The 15,651-nt window shown below is 35.6% G+C and overlaps 1 protein-coding gene across 8 annotated transcripts in view; it reads left to right on the top strand.

Moving 5' to 3' along the window:
* Window positions 1–7,886: 7,886 nt before the first annotated feature.
* Window positions 7,887–15,651, top strand: part of Ppfia2 (PTPRF interacting protein alpha 2) — a 441,884-nt gene continuing 434,119 nt past the window's right edge. For 6 of the 8 annotated variants that reach the window (XM_058585758.1, XM_058585761.1, XM_058585760.1 and 3 more), the window contains exons 1-2: window positions 8,617–8,876; window positions 13,109–13,359. In XM_058585758.1, the coding sequence (XP_058441741.1) occupies window positions 13,111–13,359 (249 nt within the window). In that variant the 5' untranslated portion in view covers window positions 8,617–8,876; window positions 13,109–13,110. Of the gene's footprint in view, window positions 8,044–8,615; window positions 8,877–13,108; window positions 13,360–15,651 lie in introns of those variants that run through there. The other 2 variants (XM_058585759.1, XM_058585763.1) reach the window with 2 other exon arrangements.

A 15,651-nucleotide genomic window follows, 5' to 3' on the forward strand; every position in this document is an offset into this window, starting at 1 on the left:
TGACTCCCTCCAATGCTGGTTCCCACATGGTGCATGGAAATCAAGGGTTATGAATCAAAAACTTACTTATGAGGTCATAATACTGTAAAATAAGTCTCAATACCAAATACCCATGAAAAGCTGATTGACAGAGTAGAGGAAAAGGAATTGATATGAAGTAGCAGATAGTTACGGCCTGAGGTAGAGTGATCACTAAGATAAACTTAATTCCATGAAATGCATATTAATCAAAGTGCCATATTGAGATTTTAGTGCCAGTTTGCCAGGAGTCCTAAGTTTTGGCCCCTTTATCTATCCTAAACCCAGTGGCAGTTTGGTATCATTTGGTGATATTTGGCTGCCACAAATTACCTAAATGAGATGACTTAGGGTTCTTTGGATGAATGGAATTTCAGGGATTCCCAAGCAGATCCAGTTGGTTAGTATTGCTGGTGCTTCGATGCTGCTGTTGTTGCTGTTGGTGGTGTTTTTTTTCCCCATTTTTAGGCCAATCTAGGGAGATAACACTGAGAAGGTCTTCGGGATCATAAGAACCCAAGCTTTGCCTTCTTGCCATGGGGGAATTACCTTGAGACAGTGGAAGCTTCCTAATATATAACCAGCAAGAACATCTCAGTGACCAAAGAGTAGAAAGGCTCAAAGAACCAATTATATTGATTGAATATCACTTTTATCAAGCCTATTAAAAACACATGAAAGCAAGGAAAGAGATAGGATATATTATCATATGTAGAATAGGATTCCAACAGTGTGGAAGCACCTACCGGAGTCCTGGGGTATTCAGTATTCATATTTCCTATTCTCTGTTTCTCACATCAGCTTTCCACACCAATGGTGTGGCTACAAAGGCAAGAATGCAGATTTGAGTAAGGGGTCAAGAGGTGGGAAATAACTTGGGTCAATGGCACACACTCTTTTGGAGAGATAAGGGACAAATATACCTGACTTATAGATGTAATACTCCAGTTAGTCTTACAAACAGTTGTAGAATGTATGTATATTACTTGGGCAGAGGCATTTTTGATCACCTATAGTGTCACTAATGGATGGCCAAATAAAGATCTCATGAATATTAATTTGAACAAAAAAATCATTGAGAAAACCAATATTAATGGTTTATCACAGATACTTTGTGAATTTGTCCTTAGGTGTATTTGTATATTATGAATATGCACTACCCAGGTGTCTCCTAAACATTAAGTGTATCTAGAGTTTCCATACCTATCTATGTTAACGCATTTTACTCACTATTTATCTTTAGCAATTCCTATGAATTCTGCCTATGCCTAACAAACATTTGGCCTACTAACTACTTATCCATTATTGAATTTTTTTATAAAGTTAGGTCTATGTATTACAAACTACAAACTAGTTCATCTAATAGAACTGAATATTTTCAATAGCAAATGCATATTTCATAAAGGTAGCCTATTAAGTCTGATGGAATTTTCTAAAAAGGGTTGTGACAATGCTCTTAATGTGATTTGATGATCCTCTCATTGAGAGGTAGGGATCCATGTCTTGAAATCATGAGATTCATGACTATTATCCAATATTAGTGTATGGCAAAAGTGACACCAAGTGACTTTTGAAGATAGATCATAAAAAGTGAATCAGTTTCTACTTTGTTCACTACTTGCTCTTGAAGAATTCTCCTGCCATGCCTGGCTGCCCTTAGGCTGACAAACTATGACAAAGCAAAAACTATCCGATTTATGGAGAAGCCAAAGACCACATACACACAGAGAAAGAGAGATCACTGTACAGTGCCAACTGCTTTAGCTGCCTCTCATCTCTAGTCTTCCAAATCTAACCACGGTCTCAATACAAGTGCATGGGATATCTCAAGCCAGGACCCAGGACATCCTTCCTCAAATTCCAAAACAACTTATACTATGATAAATAATGAAATCACTGTTGTTTGAAACTACTAAATTGTAGTTGAATGCAATGGTGCATGCCTATAATCCTAACAACTCAGGAGACTGAGGTCAGAGGATACATGTTTGAGGCCAGCCCCAGCAATGTAGTGAGAGCCTGTCTCACAATAAAAAATAAAAAGGTCAGGGTGGGGGCATTGTAGCTGAGCAGTAAAGCACTATTGGGTTCAATTCCCTGTGCCAAATAAATAAATAACAAGTTTTAGCATATATATATATTATGTGACTTTTGAATATATTATATATATATATATATATATATATATATATATGTAAAATTCAGTAATAGATACCAGAATACCTGCTATTTTCCAAACTGTTCTTGACTTGCTTCCACATCTCATTCCTCCATTTGATGATATATAAAATATGTCTACTCCATTTATGATTCATCAGAAGACAATGTCAATTGCCAAGTGCATTATATGTAACTGTCACTTTGACAAGATTGTTCATCATGGCTTTAACCATCTAGGGCATCCTAAACTTAGTCTTAGCAATTTGGTATTGAAGAAACAGCTGCATCTTCAATTTTTATTGAACTATGAAACTTCAAATTGTACCTGAAATGAGGATTACCCTGTTAGTTCCTTTCTTTGTTGTATTTAGTATCTATGAATGCTTGCAAATGCTTGTAAGTGATGAACACCAAGGAAAAAGTGATTTTCATGTTTGTGAAATTTTTCCAATGAGTTTGAATCCAAAGAACACAGTAATAGTCAGTGATCTCAACTTCACACAGTCTGTTGCTAATTAAGTAAAATGTTCAACTGGCATTAATAATTTCAATGATCAAAAGTGGCTAAGCAATCATACATAAGTTTGAGTCATGTCTAGATGGTTTGTATTTGATACAAGTTAAATATGAGTAACAGAAGCCAAGCGGTACCTTGGGAAGTAGCTTCTTTAGGGACTTGATGTGGAAAACACAGAAAGCAATACTAACAAGTTTTATTTCACTCATCTGTAAGATTGAAGTAGCACTAGGGCTCTCAGCATAAACCTCTTTGACTCTTTAGTAACAAAGTAAGGGCCTTTGGATTAGAACACAGTAAAATAATAATAATAATAATAATAATAATAATAATAATAATAATAAAATTAAAAAATAAAAATAAAAAAATCTTTTCTATAAGGTTTTATACTAGAATTCTTTGTAGTTAAAAAATCCTGTTGAATATATTTAGCACATATCTCTTCTTTACTATCAAACTGCATAGTGTCTGAAGGAGAAACATGAAGCCGTTTTTCTTATGAAATATTATCAATATTATTTTCCTTTAAAAAGGGGAAAATATTTTAGAAGACATCATTATTTTTCTTTGTGTCCACTGTCCTCATGTTGCTTTAGACTTGGTGTCAGATAGCAGTGAATGATATAAAATAAAACTCTCTGAAACTTGTCTTCTTTTGTCATACTTTAACTTCAAAAAAAAAAAATAGCAGTTAATGCCCTTCAAGAACACTGAGATAACCTTAGTTCCAACTTGAAATGTCAGTAAATATTTGTTAAATTTCTAAATTATATAGTAATCCCATGGAAATGTGTAAAGGTTGATTAATGTACCCTTTTCATACCAATTTATCTTATGAGAATTGATATCTATAAATTTGTGCAGAGGCACAAGAGTTGGCAACCAAGTGCTTCTTATAACTTTAATATGCTATCCTTTGTATTTTTGGACAGATGAAAAGAATAATGTAGAGCATAAACATAACAAGAAATATGTTAGACCTACAAAGTTAAAAATACAATTTTTGATGAATATGATTTGGTATTGATTTTTACCTTTGGTTCCAATTCATTGCATTAATCTCTTGGGTTTTGTTTGTTTTTGTTTTTGTTTTTGATTTTTGGTGGTGGAGTGGTTCTGGGGATTTGGCCCAGGGACAATTTAGCACTGAGCCACATCCCCAACCCTCTTTATTTTTTTTATTTTGAGACAGAGTCTCACTAAGTTGCTTAGGGCCTCCATTATTTGCTGAGACTGGCCTTGAGCTTGCAATCCAGCCTCTAGACCTGCTGGGAATACAGGCGTGCACCACTGCATCCCACTGATTTTGTTTTTAAATTTATGCATCACAGAATGTTTACATATGTTTTTCTAATATATCTTTTATTCCAGCTGCCATTGCACAAATTATATGTGGGAGAAACAAAGTATTACCAAAACTTTTAATTCTTCTTTTGTCCTTTAGACTATTGCCTACTTTCCCCTCTTCTCTTCTAATTAGATGTTGCCATGTGAATTATTCTCACTCGTGGAATGGGTGAAAAAAAACGTGTGTCACTTCAGGACCAAGATTTCTTAGAAGTAGATGTGCTTCCTCCTAGCTTATTCTTCCCCAAGTATCTGCATACAGGGTACAGAACAGCAATTACTGTGCAGAAGAAAGTAGTGCACTGATCAATTTTCATGGTGGAACATAGAGAAAATGAATAAGAAATTTCAGTTGGGTTTGATCTATTTATTATTTAGAATTCTTTTATTGCCTACCCTAAGTAATACATTGTGATAATATTGTATGACTTTTCTTTTTTAATGAAACTAAAATAAAATTCACCTTCCCACAAGACTGTTAGTAAAGTGGAGGTTACTTCCATTGTCTACATAAAAAAAAAAGCCTTAAAATTTAAATTTAAACTTAATTAAACATAAATCTGGAAAATGTCATGGAAGTGTTTTAAAAATGTTAATATAAACTGTTTTCAATATAAGCAAATTATTTTTTCTTTTTAATTAGTGCATTATAGTTACACATAGTATTGGGGTTCATTATGATATAATCATACAAGCACGGAATATAATTTTACTCCAAATCAATCCCCAGTACTTCTCCTTTCCCTCCCCTTCTCCCTCTCTTTGATCTACTTTCTCTACTTTACTGATCTTTCTTCTGTTTATGTATGGCTTTATTTTAATTGGCATTTTATAGATCACAAATAAAGGTAAATTTTGCTGTGGTGTATTTATATACATACATTGCACACTTTGGTCAATTTCATTTCACCATCCTTCTCTTTTCCAGTCTCTCTTCCTTCCCCCTCAATCCCTTTCCTCTGTTCTATTGATCCCCCTTCTGTTTTCATGGGATTATGCCCTGCCCCTTTGTTCCTTATTTTGATTAACTTCCCCATATGAAAGAAAACATTCAACCCTTAACTTTCCAAGGTAACATATAGTGAAACAAGGTGATATTGAGAGCAACCTGTCTATTTCAACTAGTTATTACTTGCATTCTATTTAAATCAAAATTATCCTTGTACCTAAAAGATTAATTATTGATATTGATAAAACTCTTGTTATTTTCATGACTTAGTCTTAATTAGCTACTTCATTTGGATAATTAAGTGTGTGATCTTACTAAATTATGTCTTCACTTATAAATCCATACTTAATTTAAATAAAAACAGATGCTTTAATTATGTATTATTTTTAAACTATCAATATATCATGTTATGGTCAGAATGTGTAGAGTTGGAAGAATTGGCCACTATAATACAAATGGAACTAATTGTATGACATACTAGATTTAAAGTAATATACAGACAAAAAATCATAGGGTAATAAAATGTGCAGAAGAAGCATTAGTAGGTATGGCCGCTGTAATGTTATATGCCTCTATAGAAAAATTATTTTATTGATGTTAGGCAGTAAGATTAACAGTGAAAAATGTGGCTTCTACCTCTCTTCACTAAATCTAGTTGAATATTTAGGAGATAAGCATGTTTCATCTTAATCACTGGTCATCAAAACCAGTCAGAGTGGATTGTAATCGTTGCATAAAAATTGTGTTCATATTTGTAGAAAATACTTTTCACCTTGACCAAAAAATATTTTGCAGCTCTTTCTTGCTGGGTGTTTCTTTTGTTCCCAAGTTTCCCCAGATTTATCTAAGCAGTTGTCAAAATAGCATGTTGGCCTAGCAAAATTAGCATCACATGGGAATTTACTAGAAATGCAAATCTTTGGACCACACCATAGATCTAATGAATCAGTAACCCTGGGGATGAGCTGAGCAGAATGTGTCATAGTAAGTCATTCTGCATATTCTCTTTTATGCTAAATTTGAGGGTTATAAAACTAGAGGAATTAGTATAAGTGATATCTGTTCTTTTCTCATGTGAATTAGTTCACCTAATGAATTCTGCAAAATTGCTTTCTTAAAGTGCCTTTCTTAATCTGAATAGGAAATGTTGTTTACACTCTTTACAATGGTTTAAGAGATGAGAATTTACAGTTTCTAAACTTAGAGTGACCATTATCTTCTTACCAAAATATTCTTCCTATTTTTTATTCTGTGGAAAATTCCTGCCTTCCATTATTAAATTTTTCTTTCTGTGATATCAGCTCTGGGTAGAAGAATTTGATCTATTTTGTGTCAACTGAATATGGGATTATGCTTTCAATTAAAACTTTCATTTAATAAGCAAATGGAAGTCGGGCAAATCAAAACTCTTAGAAAGGTTAAAAACATCTGACCAAGTCTGTATTTGACAAAATTTAATTGCCAAAGAAATAAAAATCAAGGTTTAGTAAGGAAGGAATTCTTGTACAGAAAAACATGATAGCTGTCTTCAAAAATATAAAAGTCTCTGATGTATGTAGGATATTTTAAATCTTATGTGGGATTCCATAGAAAGTTGTAAGAGTCCTGATATATAATTAATATGATAAGAGTATAATAATAACATTAGGTCTGTCTGAAAAGAGACTGGGTTGCTTTGTGGAATGAGTTTCCTGTGGTTAAGAGTGTTTAAGCTACACAAAGCAGTGGTTTGTTTGGGTAGTCTAAACCCTTTGCTAAAATGGGGCACTATCTGGTACTTGCTAGAAATGCAAAATCTTTGGGTCCAACACAATGTAGTGAATCAGAATCTATAAGTTCACAAGATCCATGGGGGACCCATATGCACACTATATTTGAGAAACAGTGCTCCACTGACATCTAATAATCCTAATATTTTTGTACTTAATTCTTATGTTGTGATTCAAAATTTGAATAACAATCTAGAAGAGAAGAGGGTAAATTCATGAGTTTGACCTCACATTCCACTGCAGAATCACCAACTGGATTAAGTACTACCCCCAGAAAGAAAGACACTGTTTCTTGAATACTGTGCTTGAGTCAGTGAGTACTATTCCTTTGTTAACTTAGGACTCTTTGCTTTACACAAAAGTAAATGACACCTTATGAGTTTCTTGCACTAACCCTACATTATACTTGGTGTTCAATCCTTTTCCCAATTTCCTCATGCATGTCCTCTTTACTTTCACCAACCCCAGGACTTGTGAGTCTCCCTCGCTGAATCGGTTTCCTTTCTGCTTGGAGTAGGTACTGGTTTTGTCTCCTGCTACCTCCTTATCCCTGAAGGTCTATATGGATGAAGAAGCAGCAGCGCAGGGGTGAGGGGAGTAGGTAAAGGGGTGAATAGGTACAGGGGTAACTGGAGCGTGATAGAGAGACCAGTCTCTATTTTCATCGCCAAAGCAGTGAATGGAGAAAAGCCTGAGAGGTAATGAGAAGTGACAGATGCCGCCACACCCTAGATTGACTCAGGTCCCTACAACCAGGACTACCGTGCCCTGGTCTGGACTGGGGTGGGGGTGGGGGGGGGAGGTACTTAAAGCCAAGCACTGAAGGCCAGAGCCAGAAGGTGCCCAAGTCAATTTCCATCCCCAACAGCGCGTGCTGACATCTCCCAAGCTTTCCTACGGAGACCATTGTGTGGGAGACGCACAGGCGGGGGAAAGCGTACCCTCTTCCCACTTCTGCCCATCTCTGGCCCTCGCGATCGCCAGGGGCACCGGAACCAGCGGGAGCCTCAGCAGCCCGGGAGCTGCTTTGGGGGAGACGAGTGTATCTGCGAGCGCGTGTGCGTGAGGAGGAGAGCAAAGACGTGATTACTTCAGAATTTATTTAAGGGCCGGTGGAAACCACTGCAGCAGCTTCCAGGGGAAGCCCTTGTTCCAGAGGAAGAGGAGGTGGAGGCTGCCAAGGAGGAGGAGGGGAGGAAACAGAGAAGGAGGCGTAGCAGCAGCTACCGCACGAGGCAAGTGAGGAGAGAAGATGCTGTAGCATCCTCACCGGCTCCCAGCAGGTTGGTTCTGTCAGCCAACGGGTGCAAGCAGAGAGGCTTGCTGAGGGGCTGGAAGGAGAAAATGGGTGTGGGAGGGCCGATCGCTTCCCTTTTCAGAGAAGAAGCGCCTCCTTTAAGTGAAATAAGACACCCTAGCGCAGAAATAGGCTGGACGCCAGAAGGAGACCTGTCCTGCTTCTCGCATCCCTTGGGGACTCGCTTCCCTTTAACTGTCAAACTCCCAGCGTTAGCCATTAACTCTGGAGGGGCTCCAGGTGAGGGACTGGGTGGAGAACTTCCCTTCCAGAGACTCCTCACGCCTTTCCCCCCAAACTTTATGTTTGGAGGGACACTTCCTCACACCCCAGGTGGCCCGGACTGGAGGGGGAAGCAGCGCCCGCTTGGTTAAGTTTCCAAAAAAGTCAACCTCAGTCTCCCAGTTCTGGGCTCCCCGCCCCAGGGCTCCAGCTGCACTCGGGGAAGCTGTGGCTGCTCTAGCAAAGGGGCCGCTGCTGCTTTAAGAACCGCCTCCCCCTCTCCTCTCTTTGACAATGGTCTGAACCGAGCTCTGCTTCCCAAAGCAAAATTTGTAATATGCCATTTTTCCGATGGACGCTTCTCCTTTTGGCTGCTGACGGAGCCGCGGGAAGATGCCGAGTAGCTGCCACGCCACCGAGTCGGGGCAGTTCCGGGGAGAGTGCTGGGGCACGCGTGTGTCTAAGCTGCCTTTCTCCTCTGGTTGCTAGGGAAATGGTCCAGGAGTGCTGGGTGTGAGCCTCCCCTCTCGTCAAGCCCGGAGACTGCGGTTGTCATTGATCCATTGAAGAAGCAGGACCCGAAATTACAGACATTAGGTACAGAAACTGTATTTGAGTTACACGGTTTCCCTTCGCTTTATTTATTTATTTTTTTATTTTTATTTTTTACCACGTCCCCAGCCCCACCCCGCCCCCAGGGAAGATGAGATGCAAATTCCTCCTTGTGGATTACTGATTACTGTTAGGTAGCTTTTGCTTTCTCTCCGTTCTCTCCATCTCTGATTTCTCTGCCTCCTGCCCAGCTTATTCTCGCTCACTGATGGGCAGGATGAACAATTTTAGTGTGGAAATTATGAAGTCAACTTCTTCAGGGCGGTGGGGGGTGTGGCTGAAATATAACTGTCCAGCAGTGTGGGGTGAGCTGGCTCTTTGGCCACTGTAAAGGCACTGGGGCAAAGAAAGTGAAAATGCTTCCATTAGAGATGATAATGATATTTTTCCGGGAGGATGGGGGATTTCAAAGAGTTAAATAGAAGGAGGAATATTCATGTAATGTAATCAGACAATGGCTAGCATTTCTCTTACTGAATTACTCTTGTGGGTTAACTGAGGTGGAGCAGGGATGGTTCTTAAGACTAAATTTTTTTTTGCAGAGGAAACTCACTATAGAGAATAATGTTATCTTTGCCTGTAGTAGGATCTAAATCCTAGAGATATGAATTAAGTAAAGTTATTCATTCACAGGGGAAAAAAATAACCCTTTGGAACACTCTCGCATCTGACTAGGTACTGCTTGGGTGTCATATATTGCTAAGGAACACATCAAATTTTGAAATCCCTTGAGTAATAACTCCAGCAGATATTCAAAACTTTTATTTTGAAACCAGAGATTTAGAAGACAGTCAAGGTTATGCGCTAAGAATATAGGAGTTGGTTTTCCTGGCATAAAATTATTCTAGCTAAATTTAAGCACGGGGATAATTAAACCAACTAGGCTTATTATTTTTTTTCCTTTCACAACAAAATTAAATGTTTCTAAGTAGGTCTTGAAATGCTCAGTAATTTAATGATCAAGTCATAAATATCTAGATGAGGTTAATATAATTGACACATCAAGTTGACGTTAGGGAGAGAGAAAGTGATGAAAAAACAGATATTCAAGTATATTGTATGTATGCCCTTTCTGGGTTTTCAGAAAATAAGCTGTATTTGCACTTTTTAATACTAAAAATGACTGTAAAAGTTAAAAGTGGAATATCTGAGTGAAAAACAGAAGCCATTGAATGACCATAACCTTTTGGACCATGCAAGTTGTTTTACATGTCATCCTTTCTCCAAAAGATTTTGTACAAATTTTAATAGCTTTCAATACTGAAAATGCGCATTTAAGAAATGGTATACTATATTTCAATGATTATTTAAATATTTTGCAATTGTTATTAGACAGAATCTAGTTCTAATGCAAGAACTAAGTTAGTTCATAAGAATGGCTTTATTTTTTGTAGACTTTTTTTTTCTTTGCTTCTTGATTAAAAAAAAAAACTTTGGATCTTTATATTTAGGTTGACTAAAGAAAAAGCAACATGTATTCATTTATTTTCTAAATAACTTTTGCACACTTTGATTTTTATAAATTGAATTTGAAGAGTTCAAAAGTATCCACTAGAATTAAACCTTTAGGCCTAGAAGCAAAAAGAGTCACAAAGGTATAATACTATTTCTGCAAAGATGAATGTTGGTTATTTTTTAATGAAAATAAGTATTTGGATTTGTAAATAGCCCTTTATATATTTTCCTGTGTTGTCCCAGTGAGGTAACCTATTGGATACATAAAATAGGATTTTTTTTAAAAAAGCTTCGATTATTATTCCTACTCTATGGAAGAGAAAACTGAAGTTTTGAGAGATTAAGTGACTTGCTCTGGTTTACATGTTTCAGGAGTAGAATGGAATCAAATTCTTTTGCATGTAGATTTGATAGACTTTCTAAGTCCCCCAGCAGCTTCTCATAATAACATCTTTTGACTAAATCAAAGACTACCTTTTATGCTGATCTGAGAACCTAAAATCTATGAATGTCTAATATCCCATGGTACCACAAGAGGTTGTGTAGAATTAGGAAATTACATTCAGGTGAAAATTGTTCTGGGGGCAATCATGACAGTTATGTTTTCCCTTGAAATTTAAAGTTTTTCTAAGTAATCCAAAGTGGAGAGGGGCTAATAGTTTACTTTTAAGAAGGATTTGACATAAAATAATGACTTAAGAATGCTAAGGTTAAAATTTAAACTCTATTAGTGTTTTGGCACAAATTGTCACAGTACTATCATTTCTTTTCCCATACTTTGTTTCAACCTTAAACATTAAACATAGGATTCTCAGAATGACACAACTGTACAGTGTGTTGATTTCACACATGGCATGTGAACTAATTGTTCTAAATAAGCATACATGTTAGAATTTTATTGATTTTGTTTTCTAATTCTTTTTCAATTATGTAAAGATTGTTTACAGCAGTTAAATTTTTTCCATCTTTGTTATAGTTTTTGAATGAAAATCAAATTGATGAAAATGCAAATTGTTTGTGTTTTTTGTATTAAGTTGCTAACTAAAGGAGTAAACTTATGAGTGAGTGAGTGAGTGAGTGAGCGAGTGTAAATTTGCTCTATATGTAAAATCTGTATCTATTTTAGCTCAGTGTTTTGAGTAATGAGCAAAATTTTAAGGCATTTTGAAGTATCCTAAAATTTGCCAATTTCTTAATATTTTACCTAAGTTATCAGTCACAAAAATAATTTCCTTTTTAAAAATATTCTCTTGGTTCTCAGTGGTTCCTAAGTCATTCACAAATAACCAAACTCTTCTAATCAATAACCCAATTCATATGAAGAATTATATAAAAGTAATTAACTACTGAATTGTAAATATTGATATTTTATTTGAGAATATCACCAGAAATTTTTTCCCCCAGGATATGAATATGTAGTCAGAAAAATAAATTAACCTTGCATTATAAAACCAAAGAATGCTCCAGGATCAACAGCCAAACCAGCCTTTCTCAACATCAGCCTTCTGCAAAACCAAGCCCTCTAATTAATAGCTCCTGGCCTTTGTACAAAAACTGAAATTGAGATGAGTTGGACTTTTTTTTTAAACAGATGATAGAGGATGAAAGACAAAATGTGATGACTTTTGATTTTTAAGATGCAACAGAATAGGACAATTTTGCATTTCCATTTCTGTGTGGTCTATTTTAAATCAACTTAATAAATGATTTAAAAATATTTCGAACAGTTCATTTATTTCATGACTGGGAGCTTGTGATTATCAGCAGAGATGTGATGTTACTGTATTAGCTAATGTAATTTACCACATCTGTTTTGTGGAATATTTGAAAGTGTTCGTTTGTATTGCTTGGGTGGAAACCAGACAATGCAACTAACAGGAAACAAAGGAATATTAAGTGTAATTAGTAGTATAATAATCAAAACAGATTTATGCACTCAGCCTATTTCATAAAGTTTATGTGTAATACAGTCAGTGTCACCTATTAGCTCAGCATAGACTTCTGTAAGAATTCAGGAGGAAAGCACATAAAAATAATAAAATGAAAGTTTTAAGATCAAAAAGATTTAAAGTAGTTGATGTGAGAACATCTGTTGAATAGATGAGGAAAAAGCTGCTCATTATATAAAATTAATACTCAAATATTTTGGATTTTCTAAATGAAAGGTGAATATTGATTCACTCAATTACCTAAGTCATTCAAAAAATCATTACTTTCTGTTCATTAAGTGCCAGACACTGTGCTTTCTGTTGACAATATAATAACAAATAACATAGAGGTACTCACTGTAAAAGATTTGTAAACTTGCAGGAAATGAAAGGTGATGACATATAATTGAAATAGCATGTTTCTGTAAATTGAATTAGAGTGGGATAAATCGAGAAAATGAAAACAGAGGAAGAGGGGAAACCAAGATGTATTTTGTTGATGGGACATTGTGAAAAGAGAAAGTAGGGGCTAGGAATATAGCTCAGTTGGTAGAGAGCTTGCCTTGCATGTACAAAGCCCTGGGTTCAATCCCCAGCACCACACACACACACACACACACACCAAAAAAAAAAAAAAAGCATGTAGATTGGAGGAAATGAATGGATCCTATTTCACTGAGAGCACAACATTTAGCTTGGTTTGGAGTTGGGGCAATGAGTAGGGGGAAGGAAAGGTAGTGAAGCTAATGCGCTGCCAAGAGTATAGTGTGATAATAACCAGGAGGCATTATTGGAATCACTTCTTTACCAAGATTCCCCTTTACTTTTTTTAAGCAATGATGTGTGAAGTGATGCCCACGATTAATGAGGACACCCCAATGAGCCAAAGGGGGTCCCAAAGCAGTGGCTCAGACTCAGACTCCCATTTTGAGCAGCTGATGGTAAATATGCTAGATGAAAGAGATCGTCTGCTGGACACCCTCCGCGAGACCCAGGAAAGCCTCTCACTTGCTCAGCAAAGGCTTCAGGATGTCATCTATGACAGAGATTCGCTCCAGAGACAGCTAAATTCAGCCCTGCCACAGGTATGCTTCTAGTGCCATTTGTCCTTCCTGTTGGAATTGAAAATGGGATAGGGTTTCTAAAAGATTTGCTTTATTCCTATTCTTACTTTTCCACTTATTATATATAAAATGCTTTTTTTTTGGTAGGAAATATTTAAGAATAAAGAATTAATTTATATGAAGCCTTGCATCAAACAAAATCATGGAATATTGATGAGGAGGGGATGTGTGAAACTTGAGTTCCCATCTGGTCTCTTTCTTGACAATCTTATCTGTTTGTTTTGGTAGAGGTACAAAACCACTTGTTGATTAGTTTTTAATTGCCTGATTGTGAAGACAGTTTTATCTTTCTTGCATTTTAAACACAATTGTGATGTTTGGAAATATCTATTTTTAATTTTTAGTAATGTGGTCTTTCTTGGTAGTAGTTTCCAAGTCTACTGTGAATTATTGTTTTATCTGTCTTTCTTTTAAAATGCCTAATACCTGCTGTATTAGAATTATTGATATATTGCCTTTTCCTTTCAAAAAAATCTTCAACTGGGGGGTTGAGGCTGCAGCCCAATGGTAGAGTGCTGGTCTAACATGCACAAGGCCTGGGCTTGATCTCTACTCCCACCAAAACAAACAACAACAGAAAACTTCAACTACTTTTTTCTTATTTTAAAAAGATTTTGAAAGTTGAGAAAAAGACAAAATTCATTATTTACACAAATTTAATATTGTTACATTGTTATTTTTAAATATGTTTCTGTCAGTCTTTTTATTTTATAGAAAAAAACTAAGAAATTTTGGTGGTTGAAAACTTATTTATATGCAGAGTTAATGATAAGGGTCAATTTACTTACTGAAGAATTGTATAATTTTGCTTCTTTTAGGTATGAGGAAAAATAGGATGTCATTCAGATTTTTAATAGTCATCACCACTACAATTTTCTTCCAATTACATGTTTGATTTGCCTTCTACTTAAAAGACAATATAGTGAACATTAAAGAGTTGACTGTTCTCCATGAAATTATGATACTAGCACATGTCTTTTCAGAAATATTGAAAACTATACAATTAAAGTTGATTAAATTCTAAACCCTGCTATATTAGTAACTTGCAGTATTATATTGAGATATTTATGACTCTCAGAATAGAAAGGATACCAAAACCCCTCTGTCTCACCATACTGGGAATAACTAAAACCCATGTGAATAACTCCTTTTTCAGTCCTTAACATTTTCGGTTAATTTTTTTGTGTGTGTTGAGATGAAGTAATGTTTAAAATAACTCTCACCTGTTGAAAAGACTGGTTTATTTAATCACACAGAATGTGTTAATTTGTTTCAAAAGGCAATTATCCAACCTTCTCCAAGAATGAAAATTTCAAGGTACAAATTTTAGTCTTTGCAATTGTTCTTTATAAGGGGATTTCTAGAACTATCAGCATCATGCTTCTAACTCTAGGAATTTTGAATTGGATATTGCTATTGTTAAAGTGGGGTCCTGTTACCAATCACACTATTCTTCATCTTCTGTGTCAAGGATAAAATGATAGTCATTTGTCTTTTGGATACAGTGTTTCATTAAAGAAACCTACAATTGTATATTTGGCACAAGTTCAATATAACTTCAATATGTACTGGGGTAGCAATCAACTAACATTTTTAGTTAAATTGCATAAATTCTGTAGAGTATTCCCATTTCCCCCACACTCTCTTGGAAGTCAATAATTCAATCTCATTTGTAAGATTCAGCATATATCCTTCCTGCCTTTGTCTTTCTATATTTTACTTAAGCCTAAATTTAATTTTTTTTTTTAGTTGTTGATGGACCTTTATTTTATTTGCTTATTTATATGTGGTGCTGGGAATAGAACACAGTGCCCCACACATACAAGGCAAGCGCTGTATCATTGAGCTACAACTCCAGCCCCATAACCTAATTTTTTGACTTTAGTCCTAACCCTGTTAAAATGATTCTAAGAATAATTTGAGTTTTTAAATTTTTGCCCCTTTCATAAAACATGTGACAATTTCATAAGTTTGTTGTAAAAATGAAGTATTAAGACAGGATGCTTTGGGGGGAAAAAGGAAAAAAACTGAAAAATATTTTCACAAAGAACTACCTTGTGTGAATCAATGTTTACTCAAAATTACAAGAATGAAAACTATCCTAGCAACTCAGTTGAATTAAATATCTAGATTATAATGCCATCTATAATGTAATTTTTGATTTTTTATATTAATACACACTTTGTTATTTAAACTACTTGTAAGTTGTGTTTTGGAGTTCCGAATTTTCCTCATTTCTGCATGTATATAAAT

Source organism: Marmota monax, unplaced genomic scaffold, assembly GCF_021218885.2.
Source record: "Marmota monax isolate L192 unplaced genomic scaffold, Marmota_monax_Labrador192_F-V1.1 WCK01_AAM20220418_F8-fsc00146, whole genome shotgun sequence".
NCBI lineage: Eukaryota > Metazoa > Chordata > Mammalia > Rodentia > Sciuridae > Marmota > Marmota monax.